Source organism: Chenopodium quinoa, unplaced genomic scaffold (assembly GCF_001683475.1).
Source record: "Chenopodium quinoa cultivar QQ74 unplaced genomic scaffold, ASM168347v1, whole genome shotgun sequence".
NCBI classification, from domain to species: domain Eukaryota; kingdom Viridiplantae; phylum Streptophyta; class Magnoliopsida; order Caryophyllales; family Amaranthaceae; genus Chenopodium; species Chenopodium quinoa.
In genome coordinates this window covers 1,832,589-1,858,686 of record NW_018744813.1, presented here as the reverse complement: position 1 = coordinate 1,858,686, position 26,098 = coordinate 1,832,589, and the positions used below count along the sequence as shown (strand labels likewise).

Genomic DNA, 26,098 nt, shown 5'->3' with positions numbered 1-26,098 from the left:
TGTGCAAATTTTGAGCCAGAAAAGGCTTCATCCACGCTGGAACTGCACTCGTATTCGATCGGGCAGAGCTCGCCCGATCGGGCGCGCGTACGCGTCAGCAAACTTTGTCAAATTTGACAGGCCATAAGTTTTGCGTTTCTTATCCGATTTTTGCGTGTAACCTGTCGTTGGAAAGCTTTTCAAGTCTAGTTTCCAATTTAATTTAAATCACTATATTATCATTTATATATCAAAAGTTATGATCAGAATAGTGCACCTGATTCAAATTTGAACTTTTTCCCACTAACACTTTGTTTCTTTCTTGCCCAATTTTGTTCCATATAGATGCATTGCAATCCTTGAGGCTTTGGTGACATTGATGTAGTGATGATGAAGAGTAGTCACCTTGACTACTAGCTTCCCTTTAGGACAATGAGGACATTGTCTGATTTAGATTGGGGGGAGGTTCTCGTGTTTGTATGGTACATCTTTCACTCTCTCTCTTCTCTTTTTATTTTTATTTTTCTTAGTATAGATTTTATTGCTTCCTTAGGTTAGTTTTATTCCAATGAATTATGAATCATGCTTCCATGTGCCCTTTTTTTCTTAAATTTTTTGAAATTGTTTTGATTCTTGGTTATTGATGATAAATATTGAGGATTAGTTGATCATGATTTGATGTTTGATTGCCTTGAAACCTTAACATGCGTCAATTTTGCCAACTATTTGTGAATATAGTGCTTGACTAGTTGATTTGGTTAGGAATGTGTGATAGTTCCTGGTATGTCAAAGAATTTGAGTATTGATTTGCAACTATAAGTAATGTTTGTATGATTCATTATTATGCACATTGAGGAGGACGAAGACGTTCATTTTTTAGCTAGCCTCCAGATGATTGTAGATACATTTGTTCCCTTCTATCTACCCATGTTGTTGCGTTGACTTTTTGTTGTTTATTAGCCACATTACAAGCCTATTTTTCCCCATTGGTTACTAGTCCCAAGCTTGGCTTGGGGGAGCTATTAGTGAGTGAGGTGAGGGAGTCTGTAGTGTGCTTATTATTTGCACAATTTGGGTGGTTTTTGAGAAGTAGTTTTGTTTTTTATTATAATTATTTTTGATGAGCTTGAGAGTTATATTTTCTTAAAAAAATAAAGCATGATGTTATGAAAAAAAAGAGAAAGAGAAGTTCAAGAAAAAAAATGAATGAAAAAAATAAGTGAATTTCAATAGAAAAAAAAAGAGCACAAAAAAAAAGAAAAAAAAGTGTTCAATGTTCAAAAGAGCAATGTGGTTTGCTCTATTTGACAATTGTTAGAGAAGATTGGTAGTTGGATGGATTTGATTGGTTGACTTTGATACATGTTTGTTAGATTTATCTTGAATTATATTTATTGATTTTAAATTATTTTTGGGGTGAAGTTTGATTTATTTATTCATTGTTTTGCTTAGGGACAAGCAAAGGTTTGGCTTGGGGGAGTTTGATAAGTCTATTTTATATATATATTTTTATTCCCCGTCCCACGGTCATATTTGTGCTTATTTGAGCTCTGCGGAGCTATTTTTATTACTAATGTACGTTTTCTAGTGTTTTTGTAGAGTTAGTATTATTTTGTTTGAATTTGCAGATTTACGACAATTCTTGTGCTTATTGAGCCACTACAAAGACAATGGAGTCAGATTGTATTTTATGACCAAATATTTTAAGCCCAAGTCCGAGTTAGATTAATTTAATCCGGTGATTAAGAGCTCGATATGTGAAGAAGTCCATCGTGTTACAAGTTATTTTATTACGGACCAAAAAAGAAGAAAATTGGGTCCAAGCTTGAGGAGCCCAATCCCAAAAGAGCAGCTCAAAAAGCCACGAGATTGATTGTTGGGCGTAATGTCTGGCGGGCCCAATCAATCAAGAATCATTTTGGGCCACAGAATGCGCATGATTGCTGAGCTGATTTTGTGACTTTGATTCCCTGATTAATTTGGCAATTTTATCATAGTTTAAGACTTTGAGTTAAGCTAGGATTATCTTTTTGTTTCTTAATAAGATTCCTTTTCCTTATAAAAAGGGAGTAGTAGTAGTAGTAGTTACGGGGATATGCTATCATTAGGTAGCTTTTCGATTAATTAGTTTAGTTTTCTTTTCTTTAGTTTAGTTTTAGTTTTCTTTTCTTTCTCTCTCTAACTTTTCTTTCTATCTCCTCTTAATTAAACTCTTAGTATTATTTTTTCTCTTGTTTTCTCTCTCTACAACTCTGGATTTAATTTCAGTAAATTACTCTCGTTTTTTTTATCATGTCTCCTTTAATTGTTTTGTTTAGTTTTGATTTAATTATGTGCGAGTTTTTTTCTTTCTAGGGTTGTGGGGATCCATAAATAATATGAAGGGGTAATTTATTGTTGTTAATTGTCAATGCTAGATTAATTTCCTACTGATTGATTTAATGCTCTGTGAGTAGATTTGCGCAGATCTTCTATGCATGAGTTTAACAATATTAATTCGAGATTCGACAGATGAGAATTGATGTTTAGGTCTAGTTTCAATAGGCAGGTTAATTTATAAATGGTTAAGTCGAGATTCGAGAGATGAGATTTAATACCGGTAGATTAATTATGTGATTGTATTACGTAGCGAAAGCCCTTTATGATCTGATTAATTGATGCATTGATGATTAATTATTATGTTTTACCCTGGAATGTTATTTATTGGCAAACCTATGCCCTAGGCCTTTTATTCATTGTTTCTCCTCCTACTTTTATTCTTTCCCACTTTTACTCTTTGTAGTTTAGTTTCCTTCGATTATTATAATTTGGTTACTTTATAATCTAGATTACATTAATTAATTAGGAATAGAAAGACTCGTTCCTCTGTGGATTCGATCCTACTTCCCTATCTACATTAGTTAGAGGATTTAGGAATTACTTTTGATTAGGGGATACTACTTCACCTTGTCAGCCATTTATAGTGAACCCTTGCTTTGCTTATAGGAGATAGCCTTTCAATTCTTTTGATTGCAACTATTGTTTGTCCCTTGTAATGCTTGAATCAATTAAGTGATCTATCAATTAGCATAATCATTGAGCATGCATTTGGAACCTATATCCCTAGTGTTAAGCATATTGATTGAATTCTTTGATTTTTCTATCTTCTTGATATTCTAGTTACCGACCCAACCATTGATATACTTTGATTTAGCTTGACAATAGACTATAGTTCCTACTCATTCCTTTGGGTTCGACCCTTGATTTACCGCATACTTGTATAAGGTTTGTTTAGTGTTTATAAATTTAGTTTGACCAAGGGAGAATTAGATGACGACCTAGTTTATCCTCTCGTCAAAATGGCGCCGTTGCCGGGGAATGACATTGGTGCTTTGTTATAGTTATTGAGTCTATTTCATTCTAAAAAAAAGACAAAAATATTTTCCTAGTGCCATTTGATCCGGAGATTGAGAAGACTATTACAAGATTAAGGGTTGCTAGGAAATCCTTGAGCTCTAGCATTACAAGTGAGGAAGAACCGCTATTAGAGGAACAAGCAAGAATGGGAGGAACAAGCAAGAATATGAGAGTGGCGTTGAAAGAATTGAGGATTCCCGGTGCATATAGATTTGAGAGTGGAATTGCTCCACCTATAACACCGGAAAATGATTTTGAAATTAGGCCGGCTATGGTCACTTAGATAGAGAGGCGACGATTTAGTGGAGCCAAGCATGAGAGCCCGCTAAATCATCTCAAGGAATTTGAAAAATATTGCAATACTATCAAAGTGAACGACGTTTCCTGATGAGTGACATTTATGTTACCCTTAGGAGTAGTGTATTGGTCTCTTTTCTCCTGTTTTTCTTAGGTTTTTCTACCTCTTTTCTCCTCTTATGGCTTCCTTTTTTTTTATGGATGAAAAGTATGCTTATTTGCGCTTGTTTTGATAATCTTTATGCATAATTTTATCATCCCCATGCTCTCGTGATCTTTGCTATCTTTTGCAGGTTCCATGGCGGTCCTAAGCACGGTAGGAGGCCCCTTGGCCAAGTATGGAGGCATGGACAAAGACAAGAGGAGCAAAAGGGAAGGAGAGGAAGCAAGAAGAGGAAGTTCAAGAGGAGGTGTGGCCGAACCTCTAAGAGGTTCGGTTGAACCAAGGTGTGGTCAAACTTTTGAAAAGTTCGACCGAACCTCCAAGGCAGTTTCAACCAAGTTTTCAGCATGTTTACAGGAGGGGTCGAACCAGGAAAGTTCGACCAAACAAGGATCAGGGAGGTTCAACCGAACCTACCCTGAGTTCGGCCGAATCTTCCCTGAGTCCGACCGAACCTACCCAGAGTTCGGTCGGACCTTTTCCCGTTTCAGCTGACTTTTTGCGGAGCTTCCTAAGCAATTTTGTAAGGGGTATAAATAGATTTTTTTTGCTCATTAAAGAACAGGATTTTTCAGTTTAGAATAGATTTTAGGTTAGTTTTAGGTTTTAGAGAGAGAAACTCTCAAAATTTTAGAGAGAGAAAGTGAGGAGCACAATGGTTTTCATGGATTTTGGATAATCAAATGAGGAATTTGAAGATCTCCACCTTATATCAATGAGCATTTCTTACTTTCTCTTCTCTTATTGCTTTATTTAGTTGCTTTCAGTATGCTTTAGTAGTTTCCCTTCTACTAGGTGTTGAGTGATGCTTTGTAATGATTATTTGAGTTATTTGAGATAAATTTGATGATAATTGTGTGATTAAATTGATTGAATTGATGTTGGCATGTTGTTTGTTTTAGATTGGATTGATCTCCCATGATAGCACACTTAATTGCATATTGGTTTTAGTTTGACAAGGGATTGTGAATTAGAATTGATATATTTGATTGCATTTTGGGTAATTTTCTTCTATGCACCTAGTCAATGAGGGATCTAGGCTAGGAATTTGAGAGATTACTTTTGAGTGTAGTTAATTCTCATTATAATTCTTTCTTTGCATGATTGATTATCAAATGGATTCTCATTAGCTTATTAATTGTTCTAAGTGGATCTTTTCCCCTAGTAGACTTTATCATACCTTGTTCTTTATATGTGTTTTAGTGTAGTTGTAGTGTCCTTTATCCGTAAATCGACTTCGGCATAGCTTAGGCATTAGATTAAGAACAATCTAGCATTACCGTTCCTTGTGGTTCGACTCCGAACTTACCACTAGACTTGTTTAGGGGTTAGTTTTAGGATTTATAAATTTATTTGATTGAGTGTGGAATGTGCGACCGTTCTAGCGCTCGTCATTTCCCAAGAATTCATTCGCCTCAAGCTCTTTCCATATTCTCTCATTGGGCGTGCTTTGGAATGGATAGATAAGGAGGTTAAGACAAATTCTCTAACAACATGGGACGAGGTTACAAAAGAATTTCTATCTCGTTTGTATCCACAAAAGAAAACGGCGGAGGCAAGAGCTTTGATTCAAGGCTTCAAACAAAAGCCAGGTGAGAGCCTCTATGAAGCGTAGGAGAGATATAAGGAGTATCAATGGAAGTGTCCTCACCACGGAATTCCAACCTATCAAATTATTCAAATTGTCTATGGAGGCCTAAGTCCCCAAGGGAAGTCATGCCTTGATGGGGGAGCCGGAGGTCCCATCATGAATAGGACGGAAGAAGAAGTGGTAGATATCATTGAGGATGTTGTGAGGTATAACAGAGATTGGCAAGATGGTGAGAGGGATTCAACTAGCAAGAGTAGCTCTTCGGTGTACTCGGTTGATCATTTAAATGCAATTAACTATCTCTCCTCACAAATGACAAACTTGGGGAAGGAAGTGAATGCAATCAAGGAAAAATTGGAGAGTTCTTCTTCCTAAGTTCCAAGTCTTCCCTCACAATTGAAGGGGAGAGGTACTCCTTCTTACACTCATCCCCCTCCTTCTTCTAATAACATGCCTAGTGGTTCATTGTTTTTTGATGGTGTTGTTCATATGATCATGATTATAGTAATTGCCCTCATACTTTTCCGGATGGTAATGATGATTTCGATAATAATGAGAGTGAACATGTGAACTATGTGTCAAACAATAATAATGTGCAAAGGTTTGATAACCAAAGGGGTCAATGGAATAGGAGTTACCAAAACCATGGTAATTTTGACAACTATAACCAAGGTGGTGATTATAGGAACCAAGGGAACCAAGGTTCTCGAGGTAACTATAACAATCAAGTTTATAGTAGCCAAAATCAAAATCAAAATTATAGTAATCAAAACCAAGGTTATGGATATCATAAATCAAGGTGGTGGTAACCATAATCATGGTTATGGTCAAAATCAAAATAGGGGTAATTGGAACAATAAAGGGGGAGGCAATTTTAAAAATAATGCTCAAAGAGGCCCTCCACCCGGATTTGCTCCAAAGACTCAAGTTGATAATTCCTATTTATATTCCCCTTCTTCTAGGACTAATATGGAGGAAATCATTGGAAAACAAACAAAGTTTTTGAGCACTTACATGGCCGTAAGTGAAAAGAAATTTAATGAGGTGATGACTCATAATAATATGCTTAAAAACCAAATTTCGCAACTTGCCAATGCTTTGAAAGACCATGCTAGTCTTTCTTCTTTACCTTCTCAAGGCTTAGATCCTAAGAGACCCGTGAATGCTATTGTTACAAGGAGTGGTAAGGTTCTTGAGGAGATTTTGCCTAGGAAGAGTGAAACTAAGGAGGTCCCCAAGGAGGTCTTGGTAGAGGATGAGAGAGATGGTGCATCTTTGAGAGAGGTTGTGATTGAGACACCTAGAGAGGTGAGAGTGGAGAAAGAAATTGTGAAACCCAAGCTTCCATATCCACAAAAAGTTATGAGACTTAAGTTGGATGAACAATATGGAAGATTTATTGATATTTTTAAGCAACTTCATCTTTCTCTACCATTTACCGAAGTTGTTACCCAAATACCCAACTATAAAAAATTTCTCAAAGAAATTTTGAGTGGTAGGAGGACTTGTGATGTGGTTGAGATAGTCAACTTGACCGAGAATTGTAGTGCAATTATAATGAAAAAGATGCCACCCAAGTTGAAAGATCCCGGAAACTTCTCTATTCCTTGTGCTAGTAATAAGATGTAAATTGATAATGCCTTATGTGACTTAGGAGCTAGTGTTAGCCTAATGCCATATTCGGTTTATCAAAGACTTGAGTAAGGGGAACTTATGCCTTCCAAAATTACCTTGAAATTGGCCGATAGGTTAATTAAGATTCCTAAGGGTAAGGTGGAGGATGTTCCTTTGAGAGTATGGATGTTTGTAATTCCAGTAGATTTTGTGGTTCTTGAAATGGATGAAGATGCTACCATTCCCATTATTCTTGGTAGACCTTTTCTTGCTACTTCGGGTGCCATGATTGACGTAAAGATGATGAGTGACATTTATGTCACTCTTAGGAAGTATTTTTAGAGTCATTTTCGTGTTTATTTTCCCTTTTATACTCTTGTTTTCTTTTAAATAAAGTGAATTTGGGTCCCAATTTGAGTCAAACGCTAAATGCCCATTTCACAAGCATGCTGCCAGCTTACCTCCCACCATCTCCTATCCTACACCACACACTCCCTCTCTATTCCCCTTATTCTACACCACACTAAAACAGCGTCCCTTGATCCAACTCTTCTTCACCTTTACTGCACCAACCTCCACCATCAACCACTAAGCTCCCCTGCTCCAATTCGCATCCAGCAATTCCAGCCAACAACAACCACGCAATTCCCCTGTTCCAATTCGAACAGCAGGAAGCCATTATAGCAGCCATCACATCCACCCCGTCAACACCAAAGCACAACCGCAATTGCAACCATCTCCAATTAACTGCACCTAAACCACCATCACCCACCAATTCCACTCCATCTCCCACGCAACCAACACCCCGCAACATCCCTCACACCAACCATCCTGCAACAGCTACACCGGTATAACACCTGCACCAGCCACCGCTGCTGCCTTCAATCGCCACCAAAACCAGAGCAGCCCCTTAGCAATACGAGCTGCAACCCAGACCACCGCAATCAACCACTCTCACCACCAAAAGAGCAATGCCGCATCTCCACCAGCCCAAACCTTAGCACATCCGCACCAAAATAAGAGTAAATTGCAAATTGATCGAGTTCGAGCAAACCGTTGAGGTGTTCGGTCAAAGTGCCAAAAGAGTTAGAAACTTTTAAGGTTTTGTAATTTGCAGAGGTGTGGTTGAACAAACCCATGATTCGACCGAACCAACCCTTAGTTTGGCCACACCAACCCATGGTTCGACCGAACCATTTCACGAGCTTCGCGCGTGATAGTTAATGAGATCAAACAATTGAAGCTTGATGATTTTCGTTGATCTTCGATTTGTGATGATGATGTGCGGTGATGATGGTTTGGAGTGGTGATGAAGTTCAGAAGACAAGAAAAGTCGAAGAAGAACACTGGGGTCTTATTGGTTTTGTTGGGGGGATTTTGTTTTAATTTTTTCTTTTTCTTTTATGTATTTTTCTTTATTTTCTTTTCCCTTTTCTTATTTCTTTCTTTTATTTTTATAAGTAGTTTCTTATTTTATTTTTCCTTTTTACTTTATTTTCTTTTCTTTTATTTAATTAGTATTTTATTAGCTTGGTATATATACCCATTTTTGGGGTAATTAGAAAAAGGAGAGGAAATACAATCACCATTTATTCAACTCTCTAATTAGTTTTAGGAGAGATTTTCTCTCTAGGTTTAGGGTAGGATTAGAGTAGTTTAGAGAGAGAAAGTAAGGGTTTCACCATTGTTGAGCTTGGATATTGAAGAGGAAGATTGATCATCTTGCTTGTAGATTTTCACATTCAATCAATGAGAATCTCTAACTCTTCTCTCCTCTATTTTTATTTTCTTTATTTTGATTATTATTTTAGTTGTTGGTATTGCTTGTTAATCATGTTTATTCTTGATTATTTGTTAATTAATCTTGTTATTAGCATGATTAGTGAGTAATTTCCCCATTAAGGGGATGGTTGTGGTGTAGTTGGATCTTGAGCATGTTCTAGGGTTTAGAATTTATTTATTTGTGATTAAAGTCTTTATATGCTTGATATTCTTTAATCTTGTTGCAAGTGCACATTGTTGGTTGATTAAAGGTGACTCTTTGCTAACAAGGAACGGAAGTTGACTTAGTTAAGGTTCATTACTATTGATTGTTATTTAATAGTACCTCCTAGTATATGGTTCTAATGTGCAAACATAGAGGCTATGTTAGGAGAAGCCAATTGACCCTAGAAGGCGGCTAGATTGGATTCTTTACTTCAATAATCGAGCATGTTTAGTTCATAATTAATTCAATTACTATGCCTTTGTTTATGTTTAAGTGAATGTTATAACTAAACCATTTCCCTTAATGTTTTATTTCTTGTTTTAGAATCTTTAGACTTTAGTTTATTTATCTCTTATTCCGGACTAGCTTAATTGTCGATAACATTTTGTGGTGTTTTTTCGTTCCCTGTGGTTCGACCCCTATGCTTGCCTTATACTCGTATTAGGTTTGTTTAGGTTGGATAAATTGTATTGGATCTAGGGATAGACAATTGTCGACGCGTTTATTCCATTGTCAAATTGGCGCCGTTGCCGGGGAACGACTTCCATTACCGTTGTGTTATCTTATTGAGACTAGTCCATTGTTTATAATTTTCATTCTATTTGTTGGTTTTTATTTGTGTTGCTTTATTTGAAAAAAATGGCTTATATTTCTATACCTCAATTCGATAATGAACCGTTTTGGGTGTATTTCAATAGACTTGAGGATTTCCTAGATGTTGTTAAAGGTTTTACCAAGGGTGATTATTGTGAAATCATTAAATTGGGATTAAGTGAGTATTTTAGAGGAGTAGTTGACAATATGTTAAATGGTAGATTTCAAGACATGTCTTCAGATGAAGCTTGGGATTTCCATTCATGGTTAGATAAGTATAATTATGATTGGGAGAGGGCCAATCATGAGACTTATGTTCAGGATTCTCATGCTTTCAATGTTGATGCTAATTGTCATGATTTGTCTAATATGAATTCCCATGATGTGCTTGATGCTCCCCATAGTGACCATGTGATGCATGATTTCAACTCCCCTCCCTCTATAGCTCAATGTAATGAGGTACATTCTAATGATGATGAAGTGCATGTTCTTTCTCATATTGCATCCGATTTTTTCATGAATTCTAAAGGTGTGCCCCATAGTCCCTATGATTCCAATGAGCATGCTTTTGACTCGTCTATCCATGATGATTTGTACTAATTTGAGATTATGGCCCAAATGTTTCTTGAGTTTCAAACGGTAGCCCATAACCTTATGAGTGAGTTCATTGATAAGGCTTCATTAGAAAGAGATGAGTTTGAGAGAAATATTCCCCCATTCACTCTTGATTTTGAGATGGTAGGCCTTGCAAAATTTAAGGGAGATGTTGTTCAAGGTTGTGAAGAGGAGGATGAGGTTGAATCATTTGGAGTTTTTGAGCTTAAGGGAGATGTAGAACGTGAGGGTTATTCATTTGAGGATTCCATGATTGATTTTCATTCCCTCATTAGTGATGTGATATCTTGTGATGAGGGATTAGGTACCCCTTTTTCCCTTTCTCATGCACCTTTCTTCCAAAGGTTTAACCATATCTCCTACTATCCTATGTTCCTCCCTTCTTTTCTCAAAGAGCCTCTTAGGGATCCTTTTCCTATTCATGATTCCGAAGCCCCCAACTCTTTCATTGTTGATGAGGAAAAGAGTTATAATGCCAACCAAAATGATTTTTTTGAGGAGAGTTTGCCTTCCTATCTTTCTTTTTATTCTTCTACCTTTTCTTCTTATTTTCTTGATTTTTCTTTTTATTCTTTTACTTTTTCTTTTCTCCCTTCTCCCAAGCATAAAGTCTCCTTGTACTTTATGTTTGTTTGTCATATGAGCATCGCATATGCTCTATTTCTTGATATGTTTTCTAGTGCATATGACAAGCTTTTGCATTCTTTGTCGGGTTATTTACTAGATTGGTCATGCTTGGGCGTTAAGCAAGCCTTTCTCGGGAAGTAACCCGTGTTTTATTGCATTCTTTTTCTTTTTTTTTACGTTTCTCATTTTTTTTACTCTTTTGTCTATTTTTATAGGTACTTGATGCATATACTCATGTGCAAGGATTTTGGATTGAGTTTCTTGAGAAGAAGCACACCAATGATTGCTTGCCTTTGGAAAAGCAACAAAGACGAGGAATTAGATGAAAATGTGGACAATGTGCTCAATTACGGGTTTCAACACCCACCTCACATTTGGTTTATTCTTTCCTTCTTCCCTCATCTTAAATTTACTTTCTTATATGCATTTGGATTGAATGAATATGATTTTTTGTGTGGATATGGTTTCTTTCTTCCCCTCCCTTCCCCCTTTGTGCCTTTATTTTGAGCATTGGGGACAATGCTCCATTCTAGCTTGGGGGAGTAGCTATTCGCTAGCTTGGGGGGTTATCTATATCTCTTGGTGGTTTCTTAATCCATAGTCTCATGATTGCTTAATTTATTTCTCTCATACTTGCCAAAGTCTATTATTGAGATTGGTTTTTTATGTTTAGATGGCCATGAGCGCCTTATTGAGTTGACTTTTCGTATTTGGAGCTTTGATTGTTCATGCTTTCATCTTGCACAATTGTATATGTATTCTCGAGTACTGTTGGTTTTGTGAATATTCGTGTGTATAGTGTCTTTCCATGGCATTCAAGTCAAGGTTTCAAAATGTTTTGTTTCAATATTGGACATATTTGGGCTTTAGCACCTAGAATACTCTCTTTCCTAGTTGTTAGAGGTTTTCGTGCACTTGGATGTCGGGGTTGGTTCACACATATAGCGTTGCCAAGGTAGTAGAATTTAAGGGCTATGAGACCTTAGCTCACTTGGTTTGTGGTAAGATGGTTGTCGCTCTCTAGCTAGTTGAAGCTTTAAAGGTGATTTTTGCTATTCCACTACCGTCATTCTTGTGAGGATGTGTCTATATTGTTCTAGCCTTCTACATTTCTTGCATGTGTGGCGTTTGGATCCTTGGCATTGCTAGCTCATATCGAGAATTTGACTTAATTCTACCCGAGATAGAGACCGAACCAACCTAGGGGAAGACGAAGGCAATTAGGATTTTTGTATTGTTTTATTATTTTCTATTCTTTTATCTTCCTTTTGCATTTTCTCATTTAGTAACCCAATTTGATCCATTTTCCCTTCTTTGGCATAACCACATTATAAACCATGGACCTTTGCTTTATTTTCACCTTTATTAGTTTTTGTGAAGCATTCTTGGGACTTGATTTGTATTTTTGGTTAATGAAAGTGAGAAAAAGAATGAAAAAGAAGTGAAAACTCAAATTTTGGTACTTGTTATTATATTTGTTATGTTGAACGATTTGAGCAAATGAGAAGAAAATAAAGGAAATAAAAGAAAAATCCGCTCAAAGTTAAAAGAGGCGAGAGCAAAGAATGAAAAGAAATGAAAAAAAAAGAGAAAAAAAAGAGAAAAAAAGAGAAAAAAATATTGAGAAAATACAAAAATACTTGTTGTTTGGTTGAAAAAGAATAAGCTTGGGGGAGGAGTTGCTAGAATTTTTTATCTGAAAGTTGGTAGTTTATTGAGTTTGAATTAAGGAATGATCAACCTTGCTTCACTTCTAAGTTTACCACCAATTTCCAAATTTATTTCCACGCCCTTTACCCTAGCCTAAACGTTTCAACCCTTTTAAGACCTTTTGACCTTAGTGAGGTTTAGTTACTACTGGTGGAGGGTAGTCAAGCCAAGCCTATTGAGCGAGCTATCGATGCCAAGATGTCGGGTAGCCTAAATGTTTTTCATTGTTTATTTCTTCCGGTTCCTTTGAGGAATCTCGGTATATCACCTTGAAAGTGGATGCAAAACTAGTGAGGACGCGGAAGTTTGGTTGGAGATAAGGAGGAATGTAAGTCCCTCTAAGTTCTCTACCCTTTGCATGCTTTATGTGTGTACCAACCTTAGCTATTCTTTTGCTTGGCTACTTTTAATGTCTAGAAAGGATTGTATTCTTGTGCACTTAGCCAGTTTTTTGTGTTTGGTTTGAAATGTCAAAACTCGAGTTTTCTTGATTTCACCTTTGCCTTGAATGTTATGTATTGCCAAGAGTTGTGGGTTAAACCTCTTAGGAAACCCTCGCGAGAGCTTACTCGTCCTCTTTGGCGACATGGGGGTTTAAAGGGCTTGATGCATACGCTAAATGCATCCGTGATTCCTACAGCAGTGAGTTAGTGTACATTCTTTCTCTTTGTTTCTGTTTTGTTTCTTTTGCTTTCAATAATTCCATCTTGTTCTCTTGTGCCTTAGCTTTTCTCGAGGACGAGCAAAGGTTTAGCTTGGGGGAATTTGATGAGTGACAATTATGTCACTCTTAGGAAGTATTTTTAGAGTCATTTTCGTGTTTATTTTCCCTTTTATTTTCTTGTTTTCTTTTTAATAAAGTTTATAGTTTATTTCTTAGATTTAGTATGTTTTAATTTAATTTCTTTATTTAATTGGTTTCTAGTTTATTTTCGTATTTTATTTGCTTTCGATTTATTTTGTTTCTTTCCTTTTCTTTGTTACTTTCGTAGTTTTAATTAGCTTTATGTTTATTTTGTTATTTTATTTTAGGAAAAATACACTTTAATAATCCCAACTATGGGCGATTTACCTACAATAATCCCAACTACAGTTTATTCTACAATAAACCCAACTATTAGGTCGGTTTTCCTCCACCGGTCCCAAACCTGTCAACAAAAGTCAATAACCTATTATTGTAGGTTGTTTGACACGTGTCAGCGTGTGAGTGGTTCCAAAAAAAATACAAAAAAAAAGAAAACTAAAAAAAAAAATCTGGCAGCCACCTCTACCACCTGCCTCCCAAACACCACCTCCAGCCCTAACCACCACCTCCACCTCCTGCCGAACACCTAAATCGCACCACCTCCAGTCCTAACCACCACCTCCACCTCCTGCCGACCACCTAAATTGCACCACCTCCAGCACCAACACCCTCGAAACCCCTGAATCGCACCACCAACACCCCCGAAACCCCTAAATCGCATCACCAACAACCCCGAAACCCCTAAATCGTACCACCAACAACCCCGAAACCCCTAAATTGCACCACCAACATCCCCGAAACCCCTAAATCGCACCACCAACCGCACCCCCGAAACACCTAAATCGCACCACCAACACCCCCTTGCCCGTGAAACCCTTGCGCGTCACGACCAGCCGCACCCCCGAAACCCTTGCCTGTGAAACCACCAGCAGCTCCAAATCACCCCGAAACCCTTACCGTGAACTGATTGGAGCTTGAATCCGTGACACTCCGTCGAAAATTGCTTCGCGAGATCGCAGGCGGTGGTCGGATGTTAGCTACGGGGCTGGGATTCGGGATGGTCGATCTCCCGGTGGTCAGATTTGGGAATAAAGGGTGGTTGTCGTGGCTGAAGGGAGGAGGGGTGGCGGGCTAGGCTGAGCTGATTTTTCTTTTTTTTTTAATTTCTTTTAAATTAAGCCAATCATGTTCTGACATGTGGCAATTAAAAAACCAAAAAAAAAGTTTACCATTTCAGTAGGTAACCAGTTTTTAGGACTGCTGGAGGAAAACTGACTTAATGTTTAGGATTATTGTAGAATAAACATTAGTTGGGATTATTTTAGGTAAATAGCCCATAGTTGGGATTATTAAAGTGTACTTTTCCTTTATTTTATTTTATTTGCTTGTATAGTTTTATTTAATTTTGCTAGTTTTAGTTTATTCCTCTTATTTTTTATTTTATTTATTTCCATTTTATTAATTTTATTTTATTTATTCCAATTCCTTCCTTCGGTTTTGTGTGTAAGGGTTCGGGTTTTATGTCAAGTGAATTCGGGTCCTAATTTGAGTCAAACACCAAATGCCCATTTCACAAGCATGCTGCCACCTTACCTTCCACCATTTCCTATCCTACACCACACACTCCCTCTCTATTTCCCCTTATCCTACACCACACTAAAACAGCCTCCCTTGTTCCAACTCTTCTTCACCTTTGCTGCACCAACCTCCACCATCAACCACTACGTTCCCCTGCTCCAATTCGCATCCAACAATTCCAGACAACAACAACCACGCAATTCCCCTGTTCCAATCCGAACAACAACAAACCATTACAGCAGCCGTCACAGCCACCCCGTCAACACTAAAGCATAACCGCAATTACAACCATCTCCAACTAACCGCATCTGAACCACCATCACCCACCAATTCCACTCTAGCTCCTATGCAACCAACACCCCGCAAACATCTCTCACACCAACCATCCCACAACAGCTACACCGGTATAGCACCTGCACTAGCCACCGCTGCTGCCTTCAATCGCCACCAAAACCAGAGCAGCCCCACAGCAACACGAGCTGCAACCCAGACCACCGCAATCAACCACTCTCACCACCAAAAGAGCGGCGCTGCATCTCCACCAGCCCAAACCTTAGCACATCCACACCAAAATCAGAGTAAATCGCAAATTGATCGAGTTCGAGCAAACCGTTGAGGAGTTCGGTCAAAGTGCTAAAAGAGTCAGAAACTTTTAAGGTTTTGTAATTTGAAGAGGTGTGGTTGAACACACCCATGATTCGACTGAACCAACCCCGTAGTTCGGCCACACCAACCCATGGTTCGATTGAACCATTTCACGAGCTTCGCGCGTGATAATTAATGAGATCAAACAATTGAAGCTTGGTGATTGCGGTTGATCTTCGATTTGTGATGATGATGTGCGGTGATGATGGTGTGCAGTGGTGATGAAATTGAGCAGCCAAGAAAAGTCGAAGAAGAACTTTGGGGTCTAATTGGTTTTGTTAGGGGGATTTTGTTTTAATTTTTTTCTTTTATTTATTTTTCTTTCTTTTCTTTTCCCTTTTCTTATTTCTTTCTTTTATTTTTATAAGTAGTTTCTTATTTTATTTTTCCTTTTTACTTTATTTTATTTTCTTTTATTTACTTATTATTTTATTAGCTTGGTATATATACCCGTTTTTGGGGTAATTAAAAAAGGATAGGAAAAACAATTACCATTTATTCAACTCTATAATTAGTTTTAGGAGAGCTTCTCTCTCTAGGTTTAGGGTAGGATTAGAGTAGTTTAGAGAGAGAAAGTAAGGCTTTTACCATTGTTGAGCTTGGATATTGAAGAGGAAGATTGATCATCTTGCTTGTAGATTTTCACATTCAATCAATGAGAATCTCTAACTTTCTCTCCTCTATTTTTATTTGCTTTATTTTGATTATAATTGTAGTTGTTGGTATTGCTTGTTAATCATGTTTATTCTTGATTATTTGTTAGTTAATCTTGTTTCTAGCATGATTAGTGAGTAATTTCCCCATTAAGGGGATGGTTGTGGTGTAGTTGGATCTTGAGCATGTTCTAGGGTTTAGAATTGATTTATTTGTGATTAATGTCTTTATATGCTTGATATTCTTTAATCTTCTTGCAAGTGCACATTGTTGGTTGATTAAAGGTGAATCTTTGCTAACAAGGAACGGAAGTTAACTTAGTTAAGGTTCATTACTATCGATTCTTATTTAATAGTACCTCCTAGTATAAGGTTCTAATGTGGAAACATAGAGGCTATGTTAGGAGAAGCTAATTGACCCCGGAAGGCGGCTAGATTGGATTCTTTACTTCGATAATCGAGCATGTTTAGTTCATAATTAATTCAATTTCTATGCCTTTGTTTATGTTCAAGTGAATGCTATACCTAAACCATTTCCCTTAATGTTTTTTTTCTTGTTTTAGCATCTTTAGACTATAGTTTAGTTATCTCTTATTCCGGACTAGCTTAATTGTCGATAACATTTGGTGGTGTTTATTCGTTCCCTATGGTTCGACCCCTATGCTTGCCTTATACTCGTATTAGGTTTGTTTAGGTTGAATAAATTGTATTTGATCTAAGGATAGACAATTGACGACGCGTTTATTCCCTTGTCAAAAGAGTGCAAAAATTTCAGACAAGGTAGGAGAAGAGGTCATTAAATTTGACTTGAATGAAAGCATGAAGTATCCATGTTCTTATGTAGAAAATTGCATGTTGATTGATTCTCTTGATCTTGTTGTGTCTTCCATGCATGAGAACTTGCTCACTTCTAATGATCCTATTGAGAATGTCTTGTTGAACAAGGATAAAATAGGTGCTGCTATCAAGGAAACGACAATGTATGAGGATTTGCTAAATGGAGGCATTGAGGAAGTGGATGAGCATATGTGCATGAATATTTCAAGCCAAGAAGCTTTACAAGCCGCCACTTCGAAGGAAGGTAAAGGTGTACCTATGGTTGAGCTCAAATCTCTTCTATCACACCTTAGCATCAAGGGATCAAGATGGAGCGGTCCTAATTTGGCCAAGAGAGTTTTTCTAAATGGTTTTGTAAAAGTCTCAATGAAAGATTCTCCTTCTCCGTTCAAGGCCAATGGCAATCGTCTAATGAAGTATTTCGATGATGCTTTTGTTGGCTTTGTTCATTCATTGCTTCTCCTACAACCACCTTGAATGGGTGGTAATCGTCGAGCTAACGACGATAAACAAAACCGCTTACGGGAGGCAACCCGGATTCTCAACCTCTTTTCTCTTTTCTTTTCTCTCTTTTATTTTTGTTTGTTAGTCTTTGTTTTTACTATTTTTCTTGTTTTTGATTTGTTTTGTAGTTTTCTTTCCATCATCAACTACGGATTTAGGGTGAATGATGAGAAGAGTACAAGAAGAGTCTATGATGCAAGGGAGAGGACATCCCGTGGACATGGAGAGGCCGCGGGGGTTTTGAGTTTTAAAATGATAAATTTTGCATATTTCGACCAGGAACTCACCGCGGTTTCCCCGCGGACTACTAGGTGAAGGAGAGAGGCCACGGGTGATATAGAGAGGGCGCGGCTCATTAATATGGCAAAAATGTAGAAAACCAATTAGTTTGTAGCCGCGGGCTACCCGCGGATATGGTGATGCTCGAGCGGGTGCGTCTTTCTGGAGAGCCCGCGGATCCTCATTAAGGTAATTTTTAACTAAATCTTCCAAGAACTTGCCGCAGGCTGTCTGTGAACTCCCCGCGGGCATGGCGATTTTGGGAGCGGGCGCGGCGTGATGAGGTTAATTATGCACGGTTGCTCTCTTGTTCTCCCTCCTCTCTTTTTTTCTTTCACTCATATTTTACCCTCTTTCTCTCTCATCGTCCTCTCAAACCCTAACCCCTAGTTCATAATTTTCACATCAAATTCCTTGATTTCACTCAAATTTTCACCTTAATCTCTTACTTGTCATTAAGTTTGGAATTTTTTTCTCGTTGTTTTTCGAGAAAATTCGGGTTTTTGAAGCAATTTCAAGCTTGTTTGGTGCTAAGTCCATTTTGGTGTTCTTGTGCTTCTTTGTGTCTACAACTTTGGTATAATCCTAATCCATGCTCTATTTTTGTCAAGTTTTAATTATTTTGTGCATTTATTTTGATTTACCTTGGTTTTGAATGCATATGATGACTATGGTTAATTGTTTGGTGATTTTGAAATTGTTTTGAGTAAATTGGGTTTACTTTTGATATTGATTGTTAATTTTGTTGGTTGTTGTTTGTATTTTGGTTGTTTTGTTGTTTGAAACAGGTACTTTGTAGTATTGGGGGTTGTTGCGAATTTGTGTGGAGTATTAATGGTAGCATTAATGTTGAGAAGTTGTTCGTGTGAATTCCTTTGAGCTACTTGGTGTTTTTTATTTGGTAATCATGGATTTGTTGAGAAAAGCCAAGAGTAGCAAGAAGATTTCTCACCAATTTCCCGACCAATCTTCTCATGGCCAATCTTCTCAAAGCAAATCTCCTCCCAACCCCACTCCTCAAGAAACTAACCCACTTCCACCTGTTCCACCTCTCAAATTTTACAATCGGTCTAAACAAGCTCCCTCATATAATAAAATGAAATCCCGAAAGTTTAGACCAGCAAGAAATTACCATCGTGATGACATGGTCAAGTTAGGAATTTAATCTGACCTTCAAATCCTTCTCCACAATCTCCGTTTCACTGAGTTTGTTCAAACTTCTCCTATAACATACTTGGAACCCACCATTGAATTTTTCTCTACATTTGAATATAATAGGGTGGGGGATACAGATTATCTCATTTCATTCCAATTGTTCAATGTCAAACACACTTTAACCCTCTTTAAATTCAATGAAGGTCTTGGATTCAACCCTCATGTAGATATTTTAGAGCCACTCCTTTTCAACCCGGCTACTTACAATGAGGTTACTTGGTGGAGAACCATTGCCCATAAAAGAACTTTTGACTCCAAGAATTGAATTGATAGTGAAATTATTCACCCAGCCCTTAGGATTCTTCATAGGGCCCTTGGTTATGCCGTATTCAACAAGCAAGATCTTGGTAAGCTTTCAAGGGAAGAGATTATGGTTCTTTGGATGGCCACCAAGTCGGATTTTGTGGAAGAATGGTGAAGAGTTTAATAACTCATTTCAAACTAGACGCGTTCATGAGGTCTTGCACTCCGGTTGGAGGGAGTGAAGACATGTTACCAAATTTGAAGCAACTTAACACTTTACGATTCATTACTAGTACAAGGAACGCCGATGTTTATTCTTGGTTAGTGCGAAATGAGCACTATTGCTTGCTTCCAAACTCAACCACAACTTCTATTAGTAGGGAGGCTAGGAATGTTTGGATTCCCATTAGGGATAGGGGGCAAGTAGTAGTGGATATGGAGGAGGATGAGGATGTAAATGAAGATGGTGATGGTGATGGTGATGAGGAACAACAACAACAACAACAACAATAACAATTCTTTCAACAACATCGAGGTTGAAGAAAACATCGACAACAACATGACTACCAACAAGATCCCTATCTTAGGGAAATGACGGCCATGTGAGAGAAAATGGAGCGCATGCAATTAAGCATGCAAGGTATGTATGCCGAGAACCAAAACTTGGCTTTTCAAACTAGCGCCTTATACGATGCTAGTGTACGTAAGGGGGAAGGTCACTCCTCCGGTTAACTACCCTTATGAGCTGGCCCAACTAGGGCCCGTGCCATCTTGGGGTGGTGACAACCTTCGTATGTACCCTTATTGGCAAGGGGTCTCAAACCCCGATGTGCCTAGGCGCAATTTCCCCGAAGAGTCCGTTCATTATGACTACCGGGTTTCGGGGGGGGGGGAGTGACTATAGGGGTGATCCAAACCCCTATGTTCACCCCATTCACCCCGAGCTTTGCATCCAACCCGAGCCTTATGACCAGTTGTCCGCATCCCAACTTGACCTTTTTAAAGGTCATTATGGGTGGCCACTCGGTTACACCGGTGGTTGGGATCCCTATGGCCCCCCATCGGGCTTCTCTTATGATGGGGATGCGGGTGATGGTGGTGCTGGGCCTAGTGGCCATTAGCCCCCCTTGGGTTTTTTATTTACCCCTTTTTGATACCTCTCCTATAGTTTCCTTTGTGTGAGGGGGGGTGTCGAAAAGGGTGTTTTAGGGTAGGTTTTGGGGAGGCACCTTGGACTTTCATGGATATGTTTGAAAAGGTTTTGGTCGGTTTTCTTGCTTTTCTTTTGTTAGTCCAGTTGGTATGTTGTCTGTTATGTTGTCTTACTTTTGATGATGATGTTTTGGGATTTCCACCATTGATGATGATGATGTTTTTCTAGGTTTTTGTATATAGTTTTTTAATAAGTTTTCTTTTGTTTGCTTTTATTTGGAAGTTACAAACAATTTTCTTTGTATATAGTTCTTTATTTCTCCCCTTGCTCTATTGCTTATGCTTTGGATTTCGACGATTCGTAAGGTGCTCTATCACCTTTATTTATGTAACATAGCTTTAGCACCTGGTGAGATCTTTCTATTTCTCTTCCCTTTCTTTTCTTGGTTTCTTAGATTAGGATTAGCTTTAGGATGAGTTGAATGGTTCGAGGATGTTTTCCTTGTAAAACCTAGCGTGTTTGGGGTCATTGGCGTTGTTGTCAAATGACCGCTTGTTTGACGATTGGGTATTACTTGTGATTGCTTGCATTCTTGTGCTTTTCTCTCTTTATTTTGATTTTTAGTTATTTTCTTTCTTTAAAATAAAAAAAAAAACATTTTTGAGGCTATTCTTTTTCTTCTTGCTTGTTTAGTTCTGATCTTTGGACATTCTATAATTTGGAATTTTGCCTTTGAATGTATGCTTTCCTATGTTTTATCGGTATGCATACTTTGAGAGTATTTGTTGTTGAATTTAGGATAGGGTATGCTAAGGTAGCGATTTAGACCTTTTGGGGACTTGAAGCCAGATTCTTTTTGTTTGTGGTAAGACGGAGTTGCTTTCTTTGGTGGATTTGACACCTTTAGTAAATTTTCGCTACAACCGTGTGAGGATTTTTCTTTTTCAAGCCTTCATCATTTTTTGATTGTGCGGCGTGGATCCTTGACCTTTTCATACCTAATCTTTAATCTTGACTCATAATTCCCAAACACGAGACAGAACCAACTAGGAAGGACAAAGACATCTTTTCGGGGTGATAATTTTTCTTTTCTAGGTTAATCTTCTTTTTTTTTTTTAGTTCATTGGGTTTACATTTGCCTTCTTGCTAACCATTTGAGCCTTTTGTTTCATTTTCGTTTCCATTCTTGGTTTATGTGAAGAAATTGATCATTATTGTTGGAGTTTATGATGGAGGAGTTTGGATATTTGGTTCTCCTGAAAGCAAGATTATGTTGTGATATTTGTGTGAATAATGGAAAATGAATAAATGAAAAAGCCTTCCAAACTTATATAAAAAAGGCAAGGACAAAGCAAATGCAAAATTGTAAAATTTGTCCTAAGTTAAATAGGCATGGGCAATTGCTTTGAAAGAAGTGAAAAGAAAAAAAGAAAAAAAAAAAGAAAAAGAAGTGAAAATGAGAAAATTCATAAATATTTTGATGTAATTTCTTTTGCCTTTTCAAGAATTGAGGCCAATGCTTCCTTTTAGCTTGGGGGAGAAGCATTTACGCTTTTTGCATATATGCTTATGGTTATAGCTTTGAATAATCTTGGAGGTGTTAGTTTGTTTTTGTTTGGTGACTTCTCGGTGTTGGTGTTGAGGTTTGGCCAATCTTTGCTTCATAACCTAGGTGTACCACCAAATTTTAAAATTTTAGCCTACACCTAACCTTTTGCCCTTACGTTACAACCTTTGGGAAAGTCCTTTTAACCTAGTTGTTGAGTCATATACCGAGGGAGAGCATTAAGAGTTAAAGCCTAAGGAAAAGGAATGCAAGGTCAATATGTCGAGAAACCCTCAAATTTTACTCTTTTTCCGGTTCCTTCGAGGAAATATAGAGACGCTTACTAAGGGAAGATTTGAAGCCATAGGGAGAACACGGTTAGATTGGTTGGGATGAAAGTGGATTGCGCCTCATTAGTTCTCTACGCTTAGCATACCTTATGTTTCAATCAACCGTAAATATCTTGAAGCATGCATACACATTTCATATAGAAAAGTGTTCATTCATTTGCAATTGACCGTTTGTGAAAATCCTTATTAAGAGCTATTTGTTTGAATTCTTTTTTTTGGGTAAATATAATATTTTATTACCAAAAATAGAGAGAGTTACAAACTTAAAAAAAGCTAAGTTGTAACAAACACCAAACACCACAGACCAAAACAGGCCACATAACACCAAAAGTCCAATAATCTGCCCAAACCACCTTCTAGGAAGGGGGCTCGAGAGACCAAAGGACACCTACTGGACTCGAACTCACAGCGACCTTCTAGGAAGGGTTCTGAGAGCAAGGACCAGACAAGAACAACAAAGACAGCAAGCAAAATAAAACAAAGAGCTGAACAGAAACTGAAAGCTGCAAGATAAAACCAAATCAGCACCCAAAACAAACAAAACAGCTGCCAGAAAACAAAACCTTCAGCTGCCAACTAAGGAAATCCAAGCTGCTGAAGACTGCAGACAGAACAACAGACACAGAGCTATAACCAGGGGAGCAACAACAGCAACCTGACCTGAAAACCAGCTGCCACCCAAAAACAAACAAGCTGCAACAAACAGAAACAACAAAACCAAGCTGCTGCAGACTTCAGAAAACCAGAATAGCACCAGCAACCTGGCAGATCTGAAATCAGACTACTACAAAATAGAAAATCAGTGAAGCAAAAGCAGCTTCTTGTCTTCTCCATTGCACCTAACAGCAACATGAAAAATAATGTCTTTAAAAACAGATTCTGCAGGTTTACAATCACCTGTAAACATCAAACTATTCCTTTGCAGCCATATACTGTAAATAGCCTCAGCAAAACACATGGAGTATACTCTTCCCTAGCTGCTAGACTTCCTGCAATTCTTAACTATCAATTGCTGTTCAATGTGAAAAGGTTGAATTGATTTTTTTCACATCAAGAAGCTTCAAAATCTGTTCCCAAATAGTCTTAGAGTAAGGACAACAAAAGAACAAGTGAGAAACAGTTTCACAAGAGTTCTGGCAGAAAAAGCAAATAGGATCACAACTTGCATTCCACTTAACAATTATGTCCTTAGTGGGAAGTTTATCATGCAAAGCTAACCAAGTAATGAAAATACTCTTAGGAGCAGCTTGGTTATAGCAAACAATTCTTTTCCACCCTACTTTACATGAGGTCGAATCCGGGCATAAAGTTTAGCAATACTCATTTTCCATTTCATAATAGATGACCAACCACCAATATCATCAATAATATCTCTGCAAGTCTAGATTTTCTTCAAAACCCAGAAGCATTTCTTGGGAATAGTAGCAGTCCAAATATTTCTATTGCTGAAATAATAGGTATGCACCCATTTCATCCACATATTGTTAGATTTATGAGCAAGATCCCAAAGAATCATAGAGATAGCAGCTTTATTCCAATCACCAAGAGAGGTAATATTCCAGCCACCACACACCTTAGGAAGAGTCATATGACGCCAGGAGACAGGGGCCTTTTTTGCATAAGTGTTCTTCCCAGTTTAAAGAAAAATCCTGAACTTAGATTCAATTTCCCTAAGAATCTTCTTAGGTAAGATGAAAATCTGAGCCCAATAAGCCTGAATACCAACGAGAACACTTTTGATAAGCTGTAACCTACCATCATAAGACAAGTTTCTAGAAGTCCAGCATCCAATCCTAGTAGTAACCCTTTCAACCAAAGGCCTACACTGAGCAACAATAAGCTTTTTAAAAGACAAAGGCACCCCAAGATATCTAAAAGGCAAGCTACCTCTACTCATGCCAAGAGCAGTTTGCAACTGATCTTTATCAAAATCAGAGATGCCTCCAAAATAAACCTCACTCTTACTTAAATTAGCCATCAGACCAGAAGCACAAGAGAATTTCTGGAAAGCCTGCAAGAGAAGCTGAATAGAGATGGAATCAGCCCTAGAGAAGAGGAGAAGATCATATGCAAAAATCATGTGGGTAATACCTAATTTCTCACATCTAGGATGAAAATTGAAATTAGGATTCCCAGTCATTTCCTTAAGGCACCTAGATAGGTACTCCATACATAGAGAAAAGAGAAAAGGAGACATAGTATCTCCTTGTCTAAGACCCTTTTTTGCAGGAAAAGGCTTAACAGGAAAACCATTAACCATCACAGAGTAAGAAATAGAACAGACACAAGTCATAATCCACTTCACAACAGAATGAGGGAAAACCAAGCTCTTCTAAAACAGTCTGCAAAAAGGGCCATTAAATAGAGTCATAGGCCTTTCTCAAGTCAATCTTGATCATGTACTTAGGAGAAACAAACTTATGAGAGTAACCTTTGATAAATTCAGTAGCCAAAAGAATATTGTCACCAATGTGCTTACCCGGGATAAATCCAGCTTGAGCATCATTAATAACTGTCCCCACCACTTTAGAAATCCTGTTTGTGAGAAATTTAGAGATCAACTTGTACAACATGGTACAACAAGCAAGAGGCCTAAACTCTTTGACATAAGAAGGATGTTGAACCTTAGGCACTAAGGTGATTGTTGTACAATTCCACTGCTTAACAATGATACCAGTCTCAAAGAAAGAGAAGATAGCAGCATAAATATCAGTTTTGATCATAGGCCAAGCCTTTTTGAAGAAAACAACATTGAAACCATCAATCCCAGGCGCCTTCTCATCTCAAATCTGAGCTAGAGCATTATCAATCTCAGAAGTAGTAACAACAGCAGTCAAAATGTCAATGGAGCCAGAACTAAGTTGAGAACCTCTCCTAATAGTGGCCAAGTCAACAACAGGCAGAGAACTAGCACTAGAACCAAGGAGTCCTTTGTAAAATCCCACAATCTCATTTTCAATAAGCACAGGATCTTTCAAAAGGACATCATCCTCAGTGAAGATAGAATCAATTCTATTTCTACCTTGCCTGTGCTTCATAACAGAAAAGAAGTAGTGAGAACTAGAGTCCCCCAGCTTAATCCAATCAACCCTAGATTTTTGCTTATAAATGGACTCCTGGATATACATCCAATGCTTCACCATATTTACAGCTTCAGCCTCTTTAACATGAAGGTCAGAATTAGAATAGTCCACAGCAAGCTGGTCTTGAATAGCTTTCAAAGAGGCAAGAGCCACATCAACTTTCTCATCAACATTAGCAAAATACTTAGGGTTCAAATCTTTCAGGTTCTTTTTCACAGTTTTTAAATTCTGCCAAATAGTAACCATAGCAGAAGAATCTGTAACACTATGCCAGCTGTTTTCCACAATAGAACAAAAAACAACATGATCAGCTAGGCAATTGAGAAACCTAAAAGGTCTCCCCTTAGCAGGAACAAATCTACACACTTCAACCAATAGAGGATTATGATCAGAAAGAAGGGGAGGAAGATAGATGGATTCAACATGAGCATACTTGTTCAACCAAGCCTGATTCACTAGCCTCCTGTAGAGTAGCACCATGGCCCTTATTAGACCAAGAGTAGAAAGAACCTTTGCTCGTGATTTCACAAAGATCAAGATTGTCAACAAAACTTCTGAAATGATTAACCTCATAATCAGTGACAGCATTACCATTAATTCTATCTTAAGAATTGAGAACAGAATTAAAGTCACCAATAATAATCCAAGGCCCAGAAACAGCTCCAAGACTAGAAATACCATCCCAAAGAGGTAA

General features: G+C 37.8%; 2 protein-coding genes across 2 annotated transcripts; one reads left to right on the top strand and one right to left on the bottom strand.

Annotated features, from left to right (window-relative positions):
• The first annotated feature begins 6,395 nt into the window (after positions 1-6,395).
• On the top strand, positions 6,396-7,055 carry LOC110704046. Its single transcript, XM_021881834.1, has one exon. The coding sequence runs from the start codon at positions 6,396-6,398 to the stop codon at positions 7,053-7,055; it is 660 nt and encodes a 219-aa protein (XP_021737526.1).
• A 16,902-nt stretch (positions 7,056-23,957) lies between these two features.
• Positions 23,958-24,614, bottom strand: LOC110704045 (uncharacterized mitochondrial protein AtMg01250-like). Its single transcript, XM_021881833.1, has one exon. The coding sequence runs from the start codon at positions 24,612-24,614 to the stop codon at positions 23,958-23,960; it is 657 nt and encodes a 218-aa protein (XP_021737525.1).
• Positions 24,615-26,098: the final 1,484 nt, after the last annotated feature.